We start from the raw sequence: 24,650 nt of genomic DNA, 5'->3' as shown, positions 1-24,650 counted from the left end.
CTAATCACACTATGTATAATAACAGTGAATGGGTGGGTTTTTAAAAAAGAAAACTACATTATTTCATTGTTTGAGACAAAATAGATTTTAGTAATACTGGAAAAATTACAGTCGTGTGTCAATGCATTTTACTATAAAGTAAAATCATAGCGTTCCCCCGTATTGCAGGCATGTTAGTGATAGTTAAGGATGTATTCAGAATGTCAGCGTAAGCCTTACTTTGTTACAGATATCAAAGCTGGCATGGGTTAGGTTGAACTGAGAAGAATCCTGTATTTACCATTTATGTTTCATTACATCTTAGCACTTGATTCTTATTAAAAAAAGCCATGGAACTTTGTTATTTTTGTATGGTCCATTGGTACCTCTAGAGTCTTACTAAGTTTGTGTTTTCAGATTCTTGACAGTAAAAAGTCCTTTCTAAGTTGTGGAATGGCCATCTGACTTGCAGTTAGGAAAGCTATTGTGCATAAATCATACAAGTCTGGCACGTAATATAGTGGAGATAACCATTTCCTTACTCTTTAGCTGGATAAGTATTCAAATGAGTGTGCGGAATGAATGGAGGAAATGGCAAGCTAAGCAAAGACAGTGAAAACTAGAATTTCTTTTAAATGTTAACAAAGAAGAGGACCCAGGGTCCTTAATAGAGTACAAAAAACACTCGTGTGTACACTCATCTTGCCTTTTGCCATTCAGATCTTACATCAGAACCTTCATCTACAAGTTTACAGGTCTACAGACCTGGTTCGTCCCATTATAGTGGAAACAGACAGCTGTTCCATTTGTTGGTGCGTAGGGTACTAGTGGTGAATATGATTTAGTCATCCTGAGGTCAGCTGGCAGCGAACAGACTTCTGGTTTCAACAACAGAAGGTACAGAACAGAGGAGATTAGAGGAGAGAGAATAGCATTCTTCAGTACCTCCTGATATTCTTTGTTTGTCTTGAGGCAGGTGTCTTTGCTAATGTTAAACTGATCTCAATTGTTGAACTTAAATCTGTCACAGGAATTATGGCTCCCAAACCACTGATGAGAAGAGACCAGCTAGAGGGATCAACAACTAATTCAGATTCATTTGATCATCTAGCTCGCTCAGCAAGAGAGCATGCTGTTCCTTTGTCAGAGCCCCGCATAATGTGGGGGTCAGACCCGTACCCCCATGCAGAACCTCAGCAATCTAGTTCTCCTCCCAAAGTGTTAGAAGAGTCTGACAATTTGAGGTAAGCCTGAGTTCTGTACTCCTGTGTCTCAGTTCTCTAAGGCATACATACTTACATGCTCGGATGTGTAACTTCTGTTGCAAAATGCAGTTTAATCTGAGTTATAGCTGCTCTTCACACAAAACTTCAAAAGGAGTTCTGGCTGGGGGATAGCGTACTTGATGCAGTTGTATAAAACAAAAGACATGCCTGCTCTGTAGTGGGGTGTAGGAGGACAATTTACCCCTTCTTTAGGATCCTTAACCTAATTGATGAATGGCGATTGCCATAACATTTTCAATTTTCGGTTTTGTAGAACACTCCTGCAGTGTTTTCCTGTTCTTCATCTGCTCTCCATCCTCCCCATATCAGAGAATTTCTGTCTGATATATATTAATTTCAAAAGTGGTGTGGTAAGTACAAGTGGCAGAAAGCAGGACAGTTGCTTTTGACCATGGTATGATGAATGGTCGGAAGGCTTCCTCTGTATCTTCAAGTACGCAAAAATTCTTTTTGCTGTACTGCTGTCTGAGTAATACCTATGATATTAGCCTGCTAACTTGGAGGCTCCATCGAAAATTGCATGTATAGCCGTTAACAATAACAGATCCCTAAAGCTCTTTGTACATTTGACACTGAATTCTTTATCAGGGTAGAATAAAATTGACCTCTACAACTAGCAGCCACTATGAATATTAATACCTGTTATTTCCTTGAGCTGACACTAGTCCTTCATAGAAATAGAAAATTATTTTATTTACTTAAATATTTGAGTAAAATTTTTTCCCCCACCCTAACATTCTTAATTGCTTGCTTCTTAGGTCTGAGGCGCACTTGGAGCAAGAACGAGTTGCTGTCCCTGCTGCTGCTTATCCTGTAGAACACAACCAGTTGGACTCTCATCCAAAGACAGACTTTTTCAGAGAATCAGGAGAGGTGGAGGTACAAAAGTTCCCAAGCAGGCCTTTGGAAGATGTACGTCCTCTCCAAACTGAGACGCCTAACACAGTAGTTAATTTTGAAGGCGTGAATGAGAAAGTTATGCGTAGCTCTCCAGAAGAATTGGTACCTGTGGGAGAAAGTCACTCTTCACTAAAGAGAAGCATTTCCCATGGTTCAAGTCATTCTCTAAAATCAGAAGAACACAGGAATGAGACAGCAACAAATATCCCTAAATTAAATAACAGGCCTGTTGAGACAAAGGAGATAATTGAGAGACTTGAGATTAAGCCAAAAAAAGAAATTTTGATCAATAATAGAACATCAGAAGGACCAAAAACTGAAAAAACTTTCAAACCTAAGTCTGAAACAAGATGGGGTCCTAGGCCAGGTTACAGCAGGAGAGACGAAGGTGGTGATAGACCAGTAAGAAGATCAGGTCCTATTAAAAAACCTGTGCTGAGAGATATGCGTGAACAGAGAGAAGAGCGTGAGCAGAGGAAGGAGAAAGAAGGAGAAAAGACAGCTAGTGAAAAACCTAGCAAATCTGAAAAAAGTGACAAGAAGGAAGCACCTCAAGTGCCACTGCCTCAGGCTGAGCCAGAGACATCCACCTCCAGCAGCACTCCTCTGGCTAAGAAGATAAGCCAAGATGCTACTCCTATACCAGCAAGCCAGGAAAACAGTCAAACAGAGACCACAGCTAAAGCTCCGGTTCAGCCACCCACACCTCCAGTCCAGCAGCAGCTAGCAGTTGTCCAGAGTGGTGCTCCACAGCTTCCCCCTGCAGTACAGCAGCTGCCTGTTCAACCCGCAGCACAGCAGCAGCAGCCACATGTTCAGCAGCCAGCTACTGTAGTGAAGGAAGAAAAGCAGACTGAGAAGGTTGTTAGCAAGGAGGTTGTAGAGAAACCACGCTTAGAAACCAGACCAGTAAAAAGAGAGCCTGGCTTACCACCTAGGACATACTGGAAAGAGGCTAGGGATAGAGACTGGTTCCCAGATCAGGGATACAGAGGCAGAGGTCGTGGGGAGTATTATTCTAGAGGTCGTAGCTACAGGGGTTCTTATGGGGGACGTGGTCGGGGCAATAGAGGCCATAATAGAGAGTACCCACACTACAGAGATCCTAAGCCTAGATCAGACCATGTGCCTTCAGGGCCTGTTAGGCAAAGAGAAGAAAGTGAAACCCGTAGCGAGAGTTCTGACTTCGAAGTAATCCCAAAACGGCGGCGACAGCATGGTTCAGAGACAGATTCTGACAGTGAAGTTCACGAAAGCGCAAGTGACACCCTGCTTTCAGACAAAGACAGTCTAATCAAAGGCAAGCACCCAAAAAGAGAAGAGCGAGCTGATGGCAAGAAGCCTCCAAAGCCCCTGTCATTCAAACCTGAAAACAGTATCAGAGTAGACAACAGATCCTTAGAAAAAACATATATAAGAGATGATGAGAACAAACCCAAACCAGGATTTCTTCCCAAAGGAGAGCCTTCTAGACGAGGCAGAGGGGGCATGTACAGACGTGGTGGCCGGGATCCTGGTGGGCGTCCTCCACGTCCATCTACAATAAGGAGACCAGCCTACAGAGACAATCAGTGGAACCCGAGGCAAACAGAGATCATTAAGCCAGAAGATGGGGAGCCTCCAAGAAGAAATGAACATTATGGTCCTATACCACTTGATAAAAGACCTCCAAAGTTTGAGAGAAAGTTTGATCCAAATAGAGAGAGGCCACGGAGACAAAGGCCTGCTCGTCCTCCAAGACAAGATAAACCACCACGCTTTAGGCGCCTAAAAGAGAGAGAGGCTGCGTCAAAGATAAATGAGGCAGTAACAAACTCATCAACAAATGTCACAGTTAACAATACCGTTAATGAGCCCTCCAACACTGCTCTGGATGTGTCAGGAAGTAAGACACCAGACCTGTCCAACCAAAATTCTTCAGACCAGGCAAATGAAGAGTGGGAAACAGCCTCAGAAAGCAGTGACTTCAATGAAAGGCGGGAGAGGGATGAGAAGAAAACAGCAGATGTAGCAGCACAGGTAGCTGCAAAGGCAGGAGAAAACGCTGGAGCTCCAAAAAGGGAAATAGCAAAAAGAAGTTTCTCTAGTCAGCGGCCTGGAATAGACCGTCAAAACCGACGTGGCAACAATGGGCCAGCTAAACCAGGGAGGAACTTCTCGGGGCCTAGGAGTGAAAGGCGAAGTGGTCCTCCACCCAGAAGTGGAAAAAGAGGGTGAGAACCAGCTTCTGGTAGGAAGCATATATGGCCTTAGTCTTGTGTTGTCCTCTTGTGGTTCAAACTCAGTAGTTGTCTCAGATTTGTAATAACTTTTAGAAAAGAGAATAAGACAAACGTGCACCTGTGACGGCGTACTTTCTATTTTTTGTTTGTATACAGACACTTGGAACATGGAGCTAAGATCAGAGTATTCTTATGTATGCAAGGTGTTAAAAAGGCCTAATTAAAAACCTGCAGTGCTGTTTCTTAGAGTCGAGCTGTTTCTCAAGATTTGGATGCAAGCTGAAATATTAATATGAGCAGTTCGGCATAGATTGCCACATTGCATTTGGCTTTTTGTGTTCTTAGATCAATCACCTAACATAGATGAGCATGTTGAGAAATGCTTGCCATTGAGACCAAGTTTTATTTCCCTGTATGCTAAAATTGATTGAAACTTGATAATTATCTAATGTTACTGTTTGCCCACTGTTTCACAGCCACAGTGCACAGTAGTCTGATAAGTGGGAGGCAGGACAAGACATTTCTTCATTGAATGCCTACTGTGTACTTTAGGACTCTTGTGCTTGGAGGTTGCTGTATTCTAAGTTGAGGCTTTGCGTGGTCTTAAAAACTTGTGATCAATGCTTTAACCTCTAAGTTAAAACTATTGAGAGTTTCTTTGGCCAGTCACTTAAAGGTGATGTTGAAGCAAAAGTGAGGTATTCCGGGTTCGACAGCAAAGTCAGAACACTGCAAATCTGATCCTTATGGCTTCACATAGCTTTTGGCAAGTGAGCCTGTGGAGCAAGTATATTGTACCTTGTTTTTACTTGCTCATGTTGTGCACTGTAAGTTTCTATTTTGTTTTTACCACAGAAGGCTTTACTGGAGTTTTGAACTGCATACTTGTTGGGTTTTGGGTGTCTCTAACTACATAGACCAAGCCAGAGTTGACCTTAAAATTGTTTGGTTTTTTTCGTGTAATTTATTTTGGCATCAGGGCATTTGATATGTCCTCAAACCAGCTTTTGCTGTTAAAGCTTCTGCTCATTGGGGAGCTGAAAGTAAAAGTCTGGAGCCTACAGAAAGCCTGGAAGTTGCACAGTAGATACTTGTAGCGTTATAGTATGATCTGCATTAGATATTAACTCCTTCCTGAGTGTTCTTTGTGGCTGGTGATTAATTTTCTCAAATATTTTCTCATATAGGCCATTTGAAGAGCAGACAGCAACTGTGCCTGGTGTTGATCCCCCCAACAGCAACTCTGTACATCAGGAGGATGGAGGTGTTACTGCTGCAGGACAAAAGAGCACCAAGGATGCAAGCGGCAAAAAGAGAGAAGAACCTAAGGCTGGTCCAAAGAAGCCTAAGGAAAAACAAGATGCCTTGTCTCAATTTGATCTTAATAATTACGCCAGTATGTATTGATAATATGCTAACAAGAATTTGTAATCCTGCTAGATTTGCTGCATATAAAGATAGATGTTTGGAAAGTTGCAAAAGAAGAAAGGTGATTTTAAAAAAAAAAATTATGTATTTGAGTATTGCTACCTTTGTCATATCTAATTATCAAGCAATGTGTGTGCCTCTAAAAGGTGGCAAATCTCTTTATGTGTTTTTATGTATAGATAAGAACAATTTTGTTCTGTCACATAATCTTAACTGTCATTCAGACTATTTTTCATCACACGCCAATGATTTGCTTAACCTTCATAGGCAAAGGCAGTGGATATCACTGATAAGCGTATAGCTAATATTCGGGAAGACTGTTCATTATTATGTTTTCATTTTTATTTCCTGGAGAGTCAAGTAGAGGAACTTTCAATTTTTCACTTATTAAAAATTAACTCCTTGTCTTCAAACTCAGCAGCAAAGCACTTGGCAAGCAGAAGCTTACCTTTAATCAGGGCCACCATCTGTGTCTGTGGGGAAATTGCTTCCCCTCCAAAGCAGATTTTGTCTTGGTGCGCTGCATCTGAAGCTGTTAAAACAGCAGCGTCCATACCTTTCCTTTTTTTATAGGTGTTGTGATCATTGATGATCACCCTGAAGTGACAGTAGTTGAAGACTCCCAATCTAACTTGAATGATGATGGTTTCACAGAAGTGGTGTCTAAGAAGCAACAAAAACGCTTGCAAGACGAAGAACGCAGAAAGAAGGAAGAGCAAACAGTGCAGGTACAAGACCAGTATTTATAGTGGGAAAGAGCTTCCTGCAGTACTGGGAAGGTTGTGAAGTGTGCAGTTTTCCTTCCATAATATGCTGTATTTTCACCTTACAAATACAACTAGATGTATTAATGTGAAGTTGTTGAGAATTAGTAAATGAAATCAATTTGCACTTAGTCATTTTAGAAGTCTGTACTTCCTGATTGGGCACTGTCAGGCAGATAGATCTGGCAAACTGGAAACACCATTTTTCATACTGTAATTCAGATTTGTACTATTGCTTGTATATCAGCTGATTTCAAGGGGAAAATGGATGACAAATAAATAATTGTTCCTGTGGTTAAATATCCCTAAAAAAATAAACTTCTTTAAGACCAAGTTAATCAGTTTGCTTTCTGCTGCTACACAATGTACAATTGGTTGTCTGTACAGACTATCAGCTGTAAGAATAAAATTGGCTTCCGCTTACAGGTGTGGACCAAAAAAGGATCAAGCGAAAAAGGCCGAGGTCAGAATTCCAAGCTCCCACCCAGATTTGCCAAAAAGCAGCAACAGCAGGCAGCAGCTGCAGCTGCACAGCAGGCACAGGCTCAGGTGCAAGCTCAGGCACAGCCTCCGTGTACAGCGCAGACTCCAGGTCAGCCGCAGGCTTCCGCTCCACTGCAAAACCAGGCTGCAGGAGGGACAGCCAGCCCAGAGTACACGGTGTCAGGCAAAGTTCTGCAAAACACCCAGGCTCACAATGGTCTAGGAACTGAGTTATGGGAAAACAAGGTGCCTCCTACAGCAGTTCTGAATGACATCTCCAAAAAACGTAAGTGCTGTCTTTTGGATTTGAGGTGGGGGGCAAGCATTGTAGTTGGAGAACTCTTGATGTCTCATTTCTACCTGCAGATGTATTTTGCACAGGAAATAGAGGGCAGCATTCCCACGTGCAGCATTGTAACCTATGGATACCTCTGAAAGGAGGTCTTTGCAGTATGATGTTACTCAGTATTTTATGTTGCTGTCACATTCGTCATTCACTGGGAATGAGCAGCTGTCACTCCATTCAGGAGTCTGTTTTGTTGGGCTTAGTCATGCTTCCAAACATGATGCCGGCCCCACTTGAAGGCAGCTAAATAGGCAGCATATTGTTAACTGCTAAATAGGTTAACAATTTATTAACCGAAGCATATTTCATCAAGATGTCTATAATTTAATTCTCAGTCAGTTGATAACTTTAGTTGAATGCATTTATCAATATTTTTTTTTTAACTCTCTTTTCTTAATTGTCAGTGGGACCCATTAGCCCACCTCAGCCACCTTCAGTCAGTGCTTGGAACAAGCCTTTGACATCTTTTGGTTCAGCGACATCTCCAGAGGTAAGAATGAAGGGAAGAAGAGTAGCTGTATATGAAGCTTGCCCAAATAATATCTCATTGGGATTGGGTACAGATTATCCATTTATTCGGGTGCGCACATACTTAAACTAGTATGCGTGGCATTCCATGAAGTCAGGAGATGGTACAGAAACATAGGATATGGGCTAGCACTTTTATGATTGCAGCATGGAGAAGCTGTGCTTAATAAAAACTCGGCCATTCACGGATTCTATTGATAGCTGTTACTCAGCACATTTTTTTAAGTAAAAAATATTGCCTGGTTTCCGTATGAACACTTGTGTATGGTTCAGTAATGTAGACAGAAACAGGATGTCTCCAAGGAACTAAATGTGTTTTGTGTCCTTTCTTAAATCAGAGATAGAAAAAGCAGTAGATGCTTTCTAACTATATTAGCTGTACTTATCCCATGGAATTTCCATAGCCCTAAATTTTTTGTTTAAAGCCCTGAGGTTTTGTTTTCTTGGGCTTTTTTGGTCTTTATTGTTTTAAAGTGTAAGAATGTGATGTAACTCTCTTAGGATACCATTTTAACTGCATAAGGACATCTGGAAATCTTTCTTAATTTCTTATTGTTCTTCTCGAATTGAACATTAATTTTTGAACTTTCAGGAGAGTGGTGTGAACCTGAATTGGAACATTTTGATATTGCAGTTGTCACTATCCCCCTTCTCTACCAGTTCATCATCTTGATCTTGTTTACAGATTTCTTCACTGCCTTTTTTTTCCTTTACTCTTGAGCTTGTATAAACAGTAGGAACTTGAAGAGGAGGAAATGTACATTTGTATGTTGTTTACTCTTGCAAATCTGTTGCAGTCATAAATAATAGTTCTGCTGGCAGAAGCCAAAAATACCCTTTTAGTGGTTTTCAGCTGAGCATCTTTTGTGCTCTTTTCTGAAGCCCTGGCATGGTTGATCTAGATACTGATTTAGGAATCTTTTGGAATGCGTTTACCTTTTAACTAGGGGACAAAGCCTGGGCAAGAAGGTGGCGTTGATCTCGGTATAGAAACTATTCAGTTTGGAGCCCCGGCTTCCAGTGGCAGTGACAATGAAGTTGGCCCTGTACTTTCTGAGAAGTCCACTGACAAGCTACCAGAACCGAAAGAGCAAAGACAGAAACAGCCTCGGGCTGGACCCATCAAAGCACAAAAGGTAAAAGGTCATATCTTCAATACAAACTTATAAACTTAAGTTCAGCCAAAAAGAGGTTACAAGTAATGGAACAGAATAGTCATGCAGTTAGGACTACGAAAATTGCATACTCCTTTTGGATTTCCTAAAACCATCAACAAGCTGGTTCTTGGAGAGAAGATAGGGACTTCGGTTCAAGAAGCGAGTGTAAGTAAACTGCATCCTGGCCCAACAAACATTTTTAGTTCTGTGTTTGGAGCAGGGGATGTGGCTAGAGCAGGGATGGGGTTATGGATTTCTGATAGCTTTGTTGGGAGACTATGAATGTAGTGGAGCGTTTTGGTTTCGTTTTCTAGCTTGAGGTTTTTGGTTTTCTCTTGAGCTTACTTTGCTCAGGCTTGGAGAGCTGTTCTGAAGCAGGCTTTCTTTTTCTGCCCTGGCTGTATCTCCAGTTGCAGTAGTTTTTCTGGCCACCGTGCCTGCCTTCCCCCGCTCTGAATGATGGATGGTGCCCTACTTAGTTTTGTAGCCACATTACCAAGATGAGTAGTACATCAAGTTGCAGGAAAATAAGTGTTTTGAGGAAAGGGAGGAATGTTAGAGCCACTGATGTGAAGTCTCAAATTCAAACTGCAGATGTCTGCATAATTAACTTTTTGCAACTGATCTAGGAAGACTGGATAGGTGGTTAAATTTACCTCCATTTAAAAAAAAATGCGTATCACTTGCCCTCCAGAGATTTAGGGACTTCATTCAATCATCATAAGCTTGTATTTCCTTTGTTACCACTTATAAGGAGTAATAGTTTCTCCTCCTGTCATTTAGATTATATTTAGTGATCTTTTACATTAATGAAACATACTTTCCTGTTGTTTGCACTCCAGTGCATACTTATCTGTGCATCGCTAGCACTCAGCACCAGCTTCTTACTCCCAGGAAGAGATGGTTATAGCAGATAAACTTGACTGGTGACTTATAGAGACAGCTGTTTCAGTCCCTCTTGGTGTCTGAGATTTGGCAGTGGTCCTGATGTAATTAAAGCCCTTTTGTCTATCTAGAAGACTGGGTGTTTCTTTGTTTGGTTGTGTTTGGGTTTTTTTTTCCAAAAAAAGCTGAAATCTGAAAGTGCAGTGACATGTAGAATGAATTTAAATTCTGCTGCTTGAGGCATTCGGTAGGTATGCTGCAGTTCATGGTTTTCATTGCAAAATGTAAGACCCATACAGCAGAGAAATTTGTAGTTGATATTGCTGGTGAATTGTAGTAACCCAGCATGTTCAAAACCCATATCTCGGATATACTAGGAGCACACCTAAAACTGCCCCCATGAAATCACTTAAAGATACTGAATTCCAAAGTTAAATATCTAGAGAGTCTACTTTACACTGTGTAGAAAGTTCCTTTTTTCTACTTAGTTACAGCTATCAAGACTCCTGTAGACATTGTTGAAAGACAAATGTGTGACTAAATGGTAAAGTGATTGGAGATTAACATTTTTGTGCACTCTTCTGAAGGAGAAGGTTGTAATCCTTTAATTGTCTTGATGACAAAAACCCAAACAAGCAATTCCTATACACCTGCCACCCCCATGGTGGTATTGTTTGCTATGAAGCCTAAATACAAACTTACGTTGAGGATTGGAGGTTAGTATCGCTGAACGAATATGGACCATGTAAGAGGACCATACTTGAAGCAATTTACCTTTCCAAGCGTGACCTTTAAGTGTCTGGAGGAATTTCTGCCTCTAAACTGTTGAAGCAAAAAAACATTTGGGGTGAAGTGGGTCTGATGTTCCCAATTGCTGTGTTGTCAATCCTGGGCATCTGCTTCTACTGGTGTTCTCTTCCTTCCCTCTGAAAGCTAGTCTCTGCTGGCCTCCTGAGGGTACCAAACACCTTTAGGAAACTCCAACCTCCCAAAAGACCAAAGGCATTGTATTGTAAAGAGTCTTCATCTAATCCTGAAACAGCTGGTGTGTATTGAGACAATACCAGCAGCTTCTGTCTTTCCGCTATCAAAGCTTAAGCAATAGGATTTTAAGAACTGCCTTTAAGGGATTTTTGTGCTGCTCTGTAGTGAAATGGGCTGAGTAGTCTCAGCCAGAAAGGGTATGGCTGTTTAAACAGCAGAGCATTCTAGTTCCCTGAGGCCCTTCATTCTACTTTAATTCAGATGCACAAAAGTGGACGACTGAATTGCAGCAGTTATTCCAGCCATGGTGTCTGCAACACTTGTGTGTAGGTGTGTTTATTTTTTCTGGATATCCCCTTAGTGCTCAGTTCCTAGGGAAAAATGCTGCCAACATCCATACCTCATATCTTCAGATTAAAGTAGAGTCTTCAGTTTCCTGAGGCACTCTGAAATCCTGATTTTCTAAAAATGAAAATAACCTGTAGTTATACAAAGTCTTGTGGCTTCTGTGCTTTTTTGTAAGGAGAGTCAAACTGGCTTTCTTTTGTAGGTTTTAACTAGATCTTATTTTAGTTGAACGCTACCACTTCACACAAAACATTTATTGCTTGAGAACAATGGTTTAGATTCCTAATGTTCAAAATGAATGCATTTCATGTATGTACCGCTAACTTAGTCTCAAATACCCTTCAGGAAAGCTTTGTTAGATTTAAACAAAATTATTTTAAGCATGTTGTAATATTCTTGTGGGATAGAACATGGGAGGGAAGACATAACTGACAAATTAACACTAACTTAGCTTCCAGACTTGAGTCCAGTAGAGAACAAAGAGTATAAGCCTGGTCCTATTGGGAAAGAGCGTTCTTTAAAGAACAGGAAGGTGAAGGATGCCCAGCAGGGCGAGCCTGAGGGACAGGAGAAGCCATCTCCCACCTCTGTCAGAAGTCCGGAACCTGTCACTGCAAAGGAAACCAAAGCAGCAAGTGAACTGAGCACGGAAATAGGAACCATGATATCTGTGTCTGCTCCAGAGTTTGGAACAAACACAAAGGTAAGGAAAATATTGACAAATTACTGAGCACTGTGTGTAAAATATGATTGCAATGATGTAATTGACACTTGGTTGCCTGCTGGTGGTAGTTACCTGGACAGCAGAGCCCACTGAATAGCAAATGTGAAACATTATCAGTACTGCTTGAATTAAACACTTCTCCAGAAGTGGTACAGACCCCTGTACAGAAAGCAGCTTGGAAGGTTTTAACCTTTTTTTTTTTTTTCTGCCTTATGAATGTGAAAACTCTTTCCTGAGCCTTGCTGTGGAGAGTGACACTGGAGCCTGGAATAGACAGATTCTGTAAACTGGGATATATATGATATATACAAGATGAGTGCTTGACTTTCAGCAGAGAACAGGAGGGAAGTAGTGTGTGTGATTGTTGGTTGAGTACATGAATGTCCTGAAGCTGTGAGTTAAGTGCTGTTCTAGGAAAACAAGAAATCTCTGAACTACAATTATGCTGAAGCATTGGATAAGGCTCGTTCAGTTTTCGTAAAGAGTCTGTATGTCAGCTTCTGTTGGCTTGGATATTGTGAAGGTATCCCTTGCAGAAGTCCTTCAGGATGTTGAGGACACATCATAGTTGTCTGTGTGGAGCTCTCCTGACTTCTCTATAACTGCTCAGCAGTGAGGTGGTGACTTGCTGTCAGGATTCATTGTTCTACAGCTTGGTTCTTAGCCGTGGCTTTGGTAAAGGAAAAATGCTTCTTGTATGGTTCTAAAGCAGTTTTGTGAGTTTAGACTCAAGCTTATTACGTGCTGTCTCAATCTTCCTTTTCCTAGTCTTAAGCAGAAATTGTCTGATGCCATTTAGGAAGACAAATCCTCTGCAAAAGGTACATTAATAGTTGAAGAATCTGAAATGCAGGTCACTCACAATTTATCTTTGTCACCCACAGTTGAAAAAAAACAAGACAATTTTTGCCAAGGTGTTATTCAAGCACAAGATACTATCTCAGTGAAGTCTGTTTTTACAGAGCAAGTGTTAAGTAGGATATTTGTGTCCGACGTGGTAGCTGCAAACTTGATAAAATTTTGAGTTGAATGGTAAATCCATAAGAAAATTCAGTTCTGGGATTTCTCATCCTTCCTGGCAGTTTCCATCTTCTAAGTAGATGTGAATGGTTTATGTTTATACCAGAAATGGATAAAGTGCCCTCCTTGTATGCAGAATCAGAAGTGTAGAGCTATAAATACCAGCTTGCTCAAGTATTTGGTAAGAATGCTGTTTGTATGTGTGTCATATGCTTTCTCACTGTTTTTCAAGCTCCGGTGACCGGAGCTTCAGAAAAGACGAGATGCTTCTTCTAAGCCACATACAGAATAAGAAACATCTTTGATTATTTCAGGCTAACTTGATATAGAGTAGCTCTACTAAAATCAGCATAATTTCCTCTCTACAATTATTTGTGAAGTATGAGATCTTCAAAAGGGAAGTCAGGATTTTGTGCCTTTCTGGCCTTAATTAAATGTGGGCTGCCAAGGTTCTTTTAACTACCACAGTATTGAAGTGCCAAGTGTCTCTTTTCTGGAGGGAAGACCAGAGTGAAAGGAAACTTTCCAGTTTGTGCTAGATATGAAAATTCTCAATAATCTCCTCATTATTCTGAGAGGTTGCTAATAGAAACATTTAGTAATAGGCCTAATTATTTCTGTCTCAACAGTTCCAGGTTTGCTTTTGAGTTCCTTTGTCATGTGTAGTTCCCAGGGTGTCAGTAAGTTTTCTGGGAAAGGCTGGTTGTATTTTATGTTTTATTCTCTGAAAATTGAACCAATAACCTGCAGGTTTATTGGAGAAGATAAGCCTCACCTAGATTTTGCGGGAATAAACCAGTCTTGCTGTTCTTAAAGTGGTTTTTAAAATGGCTTCAAATACTGCCCCAGCCCTGGAGTTCCTATTCTGATTTATGTTGCAGCTGCTTTCTTTTGTCTTTGTACTCTTTCCATTGCTCATTAGTGAGGGAGGAAGTGATGACATCTTTAATCTGTTGTTGAATGTCAGGTGTTGGAATTTTTAGCAAACCTAAATGACACTCTTTAACATCCTTCTCAGAGACTACTGCTCAGCTTCCAGGAAGGCACTTTTTTTTTTTAGTGTATTTAGGGATGTAAATGTCTGCAAAAGTCAAGCAAGCTGTCCTTCAGAAGCGGAAGCTTTGTAAGGGTACCTCGTCCTCCCAAAACAAAAAAGCTTAAGACCATGTGCATTTTATCATGCAAGACTGCTTTACCTTAGAAACCATATAATTATAAAACAGCTCAGACTGGTGAGATGTTTAGAACATAAGCATGATGCTCCGAAGCAATTGCAGCTGTTTCTTTTGGGTTTTCCAGGTTTTTTTGGAGTAAAGGCAATCTGACATGTGAGTCTGAATTGGGTAAAACATCTTACCCCTTGCTTTAGCCCCATGGCTAAAGTTTTGAAGCATTCAAATTACAGGAGTGATCAATACCCAGTTGTGGACATGGCAATGAAATGTTTGCACAGGTAGTTGGTAACAACTGTGTCTTACAGTGATGATGTCAAGAAGGACATAGGCTGTACTTGAGAATAAATTCTGACTATCTCACAAGTTCTCAGGTTTGAGTGATTTACATAAATCAGGAACAAATCAAATAGCTAGTTAATCCCATATGGTACCCTGATCCTTTATAGCAAGGTCAGCTCTGAGGTCTGCCTTGGCCTTTCGTTTGTAAAGTCACTTCAGGTTTTGTGATCTCTTCTTTTTGGGCAGGGTAGGTAGTTAGAAAAAGTTTTCCTGTTCTTTTTCATGAGGTATAAATAACTTGTAGATACCTCCAAAAAGCATGTGCAGCTTTTTGCTCTTGCTGTTATTGCTGTTAATAGTTTATAATAAAGTAATCACTTGGTTTCTTCAGTAAAACGGTTGTACAGGAGAATCACTTAAATTTAATTACAAAAGCTTCCGGTGATTAGCCATATCTAACAGATACTTAATGTACCAGTAAGTGAAGGATGGTGGTTAACCTACGGAGTGGTGCTTTTAGGGCTAAAGCATTGTCCTATCTGTATGTTCAGCCTGTAACGCATCCCTGTAGGATGGTTCAGCAATGTACGTATACTTCTAATGGCACCAGAATTGATACAGTGGTTTTTTGTTAATTCTATAGAAAAAGCATTTTTGTGCTTTGAGACAGCTAGCAATAGTCTTCATCTAGTTTCTTTTGTAAGGAATTTTAGTGCTGAGACCCTGGCAAAATTTGCATCCAAACCTTGAAGGGATTTTGATAATGTTATATTAAAAGCTTCCTCTTTCTTATGCAGTAAAGCATCTTAAAAAAACAGGAAGCCAGTTAATTTACTTCATTAGAGGGACCTTGTAATTAAAACAACCTTGTGTGCTTGCCTTGTTCTACCCAAATTAAGGTTGTCTGTTGGAATTAAATATAAATGTGCAACTTGCAGTTTGGTAGTTTGGATTGTGGGAAACATTGTATGCCTCATATTTTACCAGTTAACAAGTAAAGGGAACAGCTACATGGAGAAAATTGATCCGTTTCCTTTGTAAATACAAAAGTCAGTCAATGTGCACATTGTGTCCTCTCTTACCCCATTATGGTGTAGCTTGTTGTCCTAGCCTTTTAGCAAAATGATCTCATCCTTTTATGGAAGATTCTTTGTTCTTTGCCAGTTAGTATCTTGATGCTTTAATGGCTCTTTTAGGAGACATTGCCATAGGCTTGAAGAGTAAATTGAGTGTGCACTTTTTTAATAGCTTATCTTTATATGGGTTGGATGCAATTAAACAGGCATTATGTGGTTTGTGCCTTCAAAATCGTTATGTGTTGGCAAGTCCAGGCACTCATCGACAGTTCAACTGCTAATTTGTCCTTCAGTGCTATAAAATGATAGAGGGCTTTTTATGGCCTTCAGACCTGTAAATCTTGGGAGTTTGCAGTGTTTGCCAGAGAGCGGATCTTGGCTAATTCAGGGTCACAGCATTTGTCTAACGAAGTGTGTGGGTCAGGTTCTGATAACACCTGTTTGCCTGTCCAGAATACGCTAAGTAGATATCCCGCGACAGGAACTAAAAAAACCAGTGCTCACCATGGCTTGAGAGAAGTACCAGTGCTTTTTTTGTTGGTTGTAGGTCATTCTCTAGAGAGCTGGCAGCATTATCAATGAGACGCTTTCATCAGGCAGTTTATGCCTATAACTGCAATAGTCACCAGCTCCAGCGAGGTCCATGAAAGTCCTTGTTCACTGAGCACATTAAGGTCCCCTCGCTGTGACAAGCTTCAAGGAAAGCCTCTGGGTAGACTAGAAACTTCAGCCCTTTTCTTCCTTGAAATCACGGCCCAGTGCAGAAATCGGGAGGTAGATTGGATCGTCCAGAGAAGTTGAGTCTTGTGACTTTCAGAGACATAACTTAAAGGAAAGAAAATTGTTTTGCAAATTGCAACCATCCCTATATGTTCTTTATTAATCTGGAGTGCCTTACTTGTCATAGGTTTACCCAATAAATTTGTGCATTTATTTAAAGCTACAGAAAGCTGTCAGGTGATGTATTTTACTTTTTAAATAGGCTAAAAGCACCCACAGGTGGCTAAAGCATCTTGGGTGACAAATGTGAACTGATTACACCACCAAAGTCGATACGTTTAGTGCCCAGGCAGTACATCACTGTATGTTCTTGCTTTGCAGACTGTATTTTGACTTGCCTCCAGATGTATGTTGTGAGGTCATGAGGCAAACTGTAATCTCCCAAGAATTCTTCTGACCTCAGTAGCAATTCGGCAGCAAGGATTGCTGGGCATGTCTTCTAAGAAAAAGCTGGTGTGAAATTCTAATCTTCTGTTGCCTGATTAACTCCTCCTGTAGAAAGGCTGACATCTGTCCAAGAAACTTAAAATCTAATTTAGATAAGGGAGATACTTTAATGGAATTATTTTTCTTCACAGGAGTCAGTAACAGACTACACTACACCTTCTTCTCATCCTAACACAGTGGCTACTAGCAGTACAAAAATGGAGGAGACTTTGGTGACGAACGTAAGTCTATTGCAGTGATCATCTTGACCTTGAAGACAAGAAAATACTTTCACACTTCTTTAAAGCACAAATCAGTATCTTCAGTAAACAAGTCGCTAGGGCTTCTTTCACGTTAACCAGCTGTGCGTTGTCTAATGATCTTACTCTGAAGGATAGTTGGTTTGATTAGCATCTGTTCTAGAATTCTTCAGGTATTTTCTTGTCTTTTGAACAACCACGATGAGCTAAAGAGCACAGGAAGTGGAGAAGATGTTTCTAGGGACAATGCTAAAAAAGCAAGGAATAGGTATAAGGGGGAGAGCGTGCTCTCAGCAGCAGCTGGGACTTGAATCTGGTACCAGTAGCGAAACTCTGTAGGTAAGTTTGAAGCAAAGCTTTTACAAAATAATTTTGAACTGTAGCCTGAAATGACAGCAGCGGCATATAAAGGGAGCAGGTCAATGTTTTCTGAATGCAGACAGTAGGCTTTCAGTTGTTCAGGTACTACGGGGATGAGATGTTTGCAATCCTCATAAAGCCGATGATCCTGGCTGTGTGAGTGTGGTGTAGCAATTGAGAGGACCAGCTAGGTTGTGACTTTTAGGAAAGTACAGTTTGTCTTGAATGTGCTGGGCTGTCGGGTTGGGAACTTGTATCTTGTGATTTTTGTTGTTTGAGTAGCAGAAATAAAATTAGCTCAGAGCTGAGTCAGTTGCTGATTGCTGGAGGAAAGAATCATACAGTAGGATCTCAGGTTTTTATGAAGATGTCTTGTGAATTCCATCTAAGAAATGCTTTTCTGCTTACTGCAGCATCCTTTAATACAGTTTTGAAGCAATACTGGTTGAACTTACTCGTAATTCTGTTGGATTTTCTGGTGGTGTTGTGGTTTGTGTCTTTGGTGGCTAGTGTGGAACACTGAATTCTTTTATGTTAACGATATTAGCGTATGCTTTCTTGTGGCATGTTGGAGTTGGATTTACAACACGGGAAATGTGGGCTCCTGGCCACAAAGAATCTGTGCTATCACCTGCTTCAAAGCTTCCATATCTGTGTCTTTTGGATTAGCCTTACCTCATCATCTGGTGGAAGTCCATTAGCTGTGCTCTGAATGGAGAAAGAAATGGTCAGAATTAATAGATTGACCACTGCAGTATTTCTGATACATTTCGTTCAGAACTTCCAGGAAATCCATCAGTGTTTCCTTAGGTGAAGATAGCAATAGCATTATGTCAAGTTTATTTCCTTTAGTTTCACATCTTTCATCTTTTGAAAGAGAAGATAACTGAAGTCAGTTATTGGATGGCAAATCTGTTTTGGTCTGTTTCATGGTCCTGTGACTTTGGAACTTATAGCTTCCTTTTTCAGAAACTGCATCTCAGAACTCAAGGTCACGAAGCCCCGTATACTATAGTAGTACAAAAGGGGCCAAACTTGGCTTGGGAAGAACTTTTGCATATCAGTGAACTGAAATGGTACTTTAAAGTAAACTCCAAAGCAGAAAATTGCTATTTGTTTATGTGGAAAACATGGACACTTCAGAACTTTAGTCTTCAGCCTCTTAAAGAGGGATGAGAAGCATGTCAGCACCTGCTGAATGGCCTTTTCCCACCTACCAAATTTTCACCTTATTTTAGCAAAATCTCCCTGCCAAATGCTCAAGCCTTGAAGAAATTGTAGCTCACTTAATAAAGCTTGAGCTTTGTTTTTCTGGGGCGTTTGTAGTAGACGTAGTTAGAATGTGATGTGTGTTGCCTGCCTTTCAGGTGCCCCTGCCCCACACCCTTCCCCTCCCTAGGAGGGAGACTCTACAACAGAGCTCCAGCCTAACTCCAGTTTCTCCCGCTACCGTCGACCTCACCCTCAAGGTATGTACCACATCCCTCTAAGGGTCGTTTTCTTGCATGCAGGGGAAAAAGTTAATGGAGAACTTGCTGGTGAACCTTTTTTAGAGCCTTCCTTTGTTTCCTCTGCTGAACTGCTTTTGCATATAAATGGATGGCTGAAACACAAGACTCTATCAAAGGATGCATTTTAAATTATAAATTTCTAACCCCGTTTTGCATTAACACTTGGCATCTCAACCAATCTTGGCTCCCACTGCCCTGAAAAATAAGATCCTAGCATTTTAGCATTGTACCATAGTGTTCATGACAAACCATCAGAATCTGACTGAGGTTTTTTGAGAGTTTAGCTTCAAGTAAGTTGCCTGGTTTGGTATAAAAGGCTGTAAGGAGTTGCTTGGTAAGCTGAGCATCATTTCTTCTTAGCTGTAAGATTTTTGGTGCAGTGATAATGTGGTTTTGAGTTGGATGGCTAAAGTTCTAAATAGTGAAATGTAGGTGTTGTGTTGGTGTCTATGAAGGGCAGTTTGATCAGCTAGTCAGAATGTGTTTTGTTGTGTTATAAATGTTCTGTTGTTTTCTGCTCGCCAGTGTAGAACAGGTGTGTAGAGTATTTTGAATGGTGTTTTCCTGTTTTGTTGGAACTTGGACTGTGTGCATTGTGTAAGTCACTAACATAGAGTTGGGCTCTAGCTTTGCTACTTTATCTTTAGAAGTTTTTGGTCCTTTTTTGTATTTGGTGTCCTAGATCTGCTTCATGATTGTGACTGCAGGTGACTGAACCAGTAGAAATATTGTTGCTGCTTCTGGTGTTAAGGAAGAGTGATGTGTGAACTTAGTTTCTTTAAGTTTTTAAAAGAAGAAATGAAACTAGGGATTGGATGCAGAACTAACAGTTTGGAGAAACTTGCTTGTCAATCCCAGTGAGACTTGGCGTCTCGCTGGCATGGTTTGACAGCTGCTTGCTCGTGTTCTCTACAGATGATAGTTATTAATGATCTTTTGTCAAATCTTTGCTTTTCTTTTGTTAACACGTTATTTCCTGAAAAAAATGTAACATCACTTGAAAACAATAGACCAGCAAAAATGGGGAGAGGGCTGGAGGAGGGACAGGTAATTTAACAAAAATCTGGTTTTGTGTAATAAGTTACCATAATCTGACTTTCTGGCGCCTGAAGGCATTTTTCTAAAACAGCAGTCTCTAACTGTGTAGCAGCTGGATATCTGATTCACAAATAATACAGGTAGGAATGTTACTATAGCATGATGCTGCAAAGAATGTGACACCGCTCGGATACAAAGCAAGCTGCAGTGTTTGTGTCATTCATCCTGCAGTTTCGTTTTCTGCTGTTCTGATGTCGGTGATTTGATTGCTTTTTCAGTGGATGATAGATCTTGGATGTGTCCAAAAAACATATGTTGAAGATCTGTGTTTTGAGGCTACCTTGAAGACCACTCTGGCCAAAATCTGAATGGAGGGGCATTTGGAAGCAGCTTTGTCTCCAGTTTCTCTATTCCAGACACTGAAGCTCTACCTCCTTTTTGCAAATGCTGAAGGCGACAAGCTTGTTTTGAGGCATGCACTGAGACTCTCACAACAGGCCTTCTGGTCTGGACAGAGCAGAGCTGGTCTTTATGTCACCCTCTTCAGTATAATCCTTGCTTCTTTTAAAAGATACTTTTGAAGGAGCAGAGAGGAAAGCATTTCCTTCATTCTCTTAAAAGAACAAAATCTCCAGGCTCTGCCACTGTAAAGCATTAATCACTGCACCTCCTCTTTCCTCCATCCCCCATGACAGAAAGCTGTCTCTGAGGAGACTCAACAGGGGAACTCAGCTACAATTGCTCCCACTACTTGGCATCATTCTGCCAAGGTGTAAGTCTAAGGTGCTCATGTGGGAAGGCTTGTTGTCATCTCTTATTTCCTCAGAGTATTTTTGCTAAAGGCACCTTTTCTAAGGCAGACATCCTCTTAAGAACTTAGCTGATAGGGCTATTGGGAGGTAAGGAGCTGAGCGAAAGAAAGTCCAAAGCAATCTTGAACTGAGCTGCCTGGTCCTCTTCCATGTTCTGAGGTTCCATCTAAAATTCCTATGTAGGCATCTGGTCCAGAATCTGACACATTTCGACTTTCTGATCACTGAAGCTTTGGCATACTTAAAGACACGTGCATTGGTATTTGTCTCCGGTTTTTTGTTAATACGTACTGGACCATTATTGCATTGTGAAAGCCCCAGTGAGTCAACAGTGAAGAGAAGCCTCAAGCAACTATGATCTCCAACTTGTGCTCTCCTTTTCCATAACTAAGCAGTGACAGTACTGCACTCTTCCTGGCCTCTCTTAATTTAGAGACTTACTCCTTCTTGTCTGATCTGTAGGTGGTGCTGTGTAAGTGCTCCTAGAGTACCAATCTCTTTTGCATCTTTTTTTTTGTCTTAAGAAGTTAGAGATCATTAAGGAGCTCTCTAAAAGGAAAGCTGTTAGAAAACTTAGGACTGTTATGTGCACTTTATGGCAAATTGGAAAATGGAAGACAAAATGCAGTATGTAGACTCTAGCTTTTGCTATCAATAGTTTTTCCAGGACATCATCAAACTCCTTGAACAGAGTAGAAGCTTCTCCACCTTCTCTATTCAGACATTTACAGGTACATCTTCACTTTCTCTTAATACTAATGCAGTACAAGACCGTTACCCTGTCTTACCAGAGCCTGTGGTGTTCAGAAAGAAGCCTGTAGTCTTACCTGTACTCCACCTTAAGCAAAATCTCCAGCAGATTAATACTAAATTTTGAAGTTTGCCCCATCTGCAAGAATCAGAACCAATTTGGAGGAAAATGTTGTGGACGGGAAACTGAGAATGATTGCTGGGGAAGATGGTCTCAAAAATGAAAATAGGTGACTTACCTCCAAGCGATTTAATGTGTAACAAATTTCCCTCTTCCCTCTTTACTCTCTTAAGGAATACACAACTCCGTTTTCCAGATGGGTGTGTGTTGATCACCTATTGCCCACTTCTTTTGATATTGCTTTGCTTTTTTATCACTTCTGAAGCGTCTAGGCAAATAACCTAAGTTATGTTTGGTCTGTCCAGACTGTGCCTAACTCATGTAAAACAGAGTAGGTTGAAAATAAGACTTACAGAGAGTGCAAGTTCCAATTAGGGGCCTCTGTTGATCCAGGCAGCGAAGCCAGATTTGTGAGTATGTATTTGCCCCTTCACATGTACTGTTAAAGATATCACCTGGCCTTGAGAAGCTTACAGTCTCTGAGCAATTTCAGCCTGGGACATCCAGCTCTGCTAGCAAAATCTTTGTTTTAGATGGGGGCAGCTGAAGGTTGTAGAGAAGTCCATGGACTGTGTTTGGGTGTTTAAATTAGCAAGCGTAGTCCAAACACTAATGCTTCCTTTTCAGTAGTCCTTTGAACGTGTCTCAGTTCAGATTTGGCATTGCGTGTCTACTGTGGCAATAATTAGATTGTGATTGGCTGCAGTAAAACAATAGTTGTTTCCACTTTTGGTGGAAGGTAACTGTGTATAAAATATTTAAATTGAAGTTTCATCTTCCTTGCTGCGCAAGACTTAAACTTACAATTATTATAGAAATAGAGGAGCATGAAGCATTTTTGGCATTAATGTAAAGCAGTGCGCGCAAGCTGTGTCAGTTCGTGGTTGCTTCTTGAACAGCATTTGCTTTGGAGATCTAAACTTGACTACTCATGTTTACTGAAGTGTGCATTAGATGTTTTTGGTGGTTACTCAAAGTGGATAGTATACCAAGAAAGCAAGGGGCTCTTTCATTTAAGTGGCCCGCATATCCTGTAAGTAAAGGACTTCATGGAAATATTTAGAGAGTTTTTTACCTCTATGTTGCTCACTGTGCTTTTGCTCTTCATGTTGAACAAAACCAAGCCAAATTAATGTGAGTGAATTCGAGCATTGAATGTTAAGATGATGAACTGTGCACGTGTGCAGTTGGAACAGATAAGAAGCTCCAACTGAAGGCTGTATGCTTTTTGCATGAACAGAGTTGCACGATTATGGTGACTTGAAAAAAAAGAGGCTCGCATGAAGCCTGAATTGCCTTTTGAACTAAAAAGAACAGATAAAATAGTAGTTGAAAAAAGAACAGTTTGAGTAGTTGAAAATTCCTAATAAATGAGGAAATTTGTTTTCTTTTAAATAGATGGAGTCTGCACGCAAAGCATGGGAGAATTCCCCGAACATGGGGGAGAAGAGTTCACCAGTGACCTCAGCAGCATCTCCCATTGCTGGTGGCAGTGGCAGTAGCAGCAGCAGTAGCAGCACTGGGCCAAGCAGTGGTACTTACAGCTCTTTCTCTAGTGCATCAATGCCTCCTATTCCTGTGGCCTCAGTTACACCGACAACTTCGCTATCAGGTACCAGATGTCAAGAATGTAGTATCCTGTTGCGTTGATCCTTGGTTATATTTTTTGAGATATTGGGTTCCCTTTGGAATTATGTTTAATGCAAAGCGAACAGAAGTTTTATGCTAGTTTGAAATATTGGATCTGAATGGCAGCTTCCCAAATACCTTTTAATTAACAAACAAGGAGTTACTTCACCTGTTTCACTTCAGTCAGATGAGAACGATATTAAGAAGATGTCTTTCTGCCCATGCTGCTTATATGGACTTGAAATAGGAGGTAAACTTCTCCTGTTGGCTGCCTTGTTGGTTTCATTTTGTTCAGCTGAATTGAAGGCATAGAAGTAGATTTTGGACCAGATGGTAGTTCTGATATCCAACTAATTGCAGTCTTGCTTTCATCTGTGCTCTTGCTTTTGGATTCAAGGCTTTGCCAGCTCTTACCAAAATCCCGTTGCACTAGGCAGAGCAAATGTTCAGCTCCTCTTCACAAACAGTGCTGGTTTCTACCTTGCTCCTTTGCAGCAAACAAAAGGCGCTATCTGGTTAAATGTTCGCACCTTGCAATATTAGAATGTATGCCCTGAATCTCAGCTACAGTGGTTGAAAAAGACCTTTCTCTGGAGCCCAGCTCTCAGCCATGAGAGGCACGAACACTGTGCTTTGCAGTATTTTGCTGTGTCACTAGCCAAGATGTCTGCATAAGTATTTTTGTATGTTCCTGTACTTGAGAAGGGAGATTTATTATAGTTGTAGCGCTTCCTATAGTGAACTTAGCAGAGTTGTTCTCCCTGTCCATCTTACATTGATACAAACAGCTGCATTAGGTTTCAGGGTTTTTCACCAGCTGTGGTTGTGTTTGCGTAGCTGTCCCAGGACTTTGATCATTGAAAGATGAGGCTTTGAAATATCTTTAGCTGTTTTATATGTCACTTGCTTCTCTCCTTGTAGGAGCTGGAACATACACAACCTCTTCACTGAGTACGAAGACTGCAAGCACCTCAGACCCTCCTAATATATGTAAAGTGAAACCACAGCAGTTGCAGACAAGCAGCCTAGCTTCTGCCAGTCACTTTTCCCAGCTGAGCTGCATGCCATCCCTCATTGCCCAGCAACAGCAAAGTCCCCAGGTCTATGTGTCTCAGTCTGCAGCAGGTAATAGTGTTTGTGGCTGAGAAGCCATGTGTCTGCTTTTCTGGAGTTCTGAAGCTGCAGAGTTGAATTCAGTTCTGGTGTTATCTGCACTAAAGACAGAATGATGGAGAGCATTCTGTAAGCAAATATTCACTAATTGTGTCTTACTCTAAATACGCACAATTCTGTCAGTAAGTATAAATGTAATGCTGCATTGTTAGCTTGTTGAGGAGACTACGTTTGAATCCTTAATGTAGCATTTTTCTGTTGCAGGA

General features: G+C 40.8%; 1 protein-coding gene across 1 annotated transcript in view; it reads left to right on the top strand.

Moving 5' to 3' along the window:
- The window catches only part of PRRC2C (proline-rich coiled-coil 2C), a 53,292-nt gene that overhangs the window by 16,443 nt on the left and 12,199 nt on the right, over positions 1-24,650 (top strand). Inside the window, exons 14-25 of the mRNA XM_010087349.1 lie at positions 1,010-1,223; positions 2,024-4,378; positions 5,575-5,783; positions 6,389-6,543; positions 7,006-7,348; positions 7,813-7,898; positions 8,884-9,072; positions 11,762-12,013; positions 16,943-17,032; positions 18,778-18,879; positions 23,041-23,254; positions 24,193-24,396. Of these exons, the coding sequence (XP_010085651.1) occupies positions 1,010-1,223; positions 2,024-4,378; positions 5,575-5,783; positions 6,389-6,543; positions 7,006-7,348; positions 7,813-7,898; positions 8,884-9,072; positions 11,762-12,013; positions 16,943-17,032; positions 18,778-18,879; positions 23,041-23,254; positions 24,193-24,396 (4,413 nt within the window). The remainder of the gene's footprint in view (positions 1-1,009; positions 1,224-2,023; positions 4,379-5,574; positions 5,784-6,388; positions 6,544-7,005; positions 7,349-7,812; positions 7,899-8,883; positions 9,073-11,761; positions 12,014-16,942; positions 17,033-18,777; positions 18,880-23,040; positions 23,255-24,192; positions 24,397-24,650) is intronic.

The sequence above is a fragment of the Pterocles gutturalis genome, unplaced genomic scaffold (assembly GCF_000699245.1).
Source record: "Pterocles gutturalis isolate BGI_N339 unplaced genomic scaffold, ASM69924v1 scaffold7011, whole genome shotgun sequence".
NCBI classification, from domain to species: Eukaryota; Metazoa; Chordata; class Aves; order Pterocliformes; family Pteroclidae; genus Pterocles; species Pterocles gutturalis.
The sequence above is the reverse complement of the archived record's forward strand: the minus strand, read 5'-3'. Positions and strand labels throughout refer to the sequence as shown.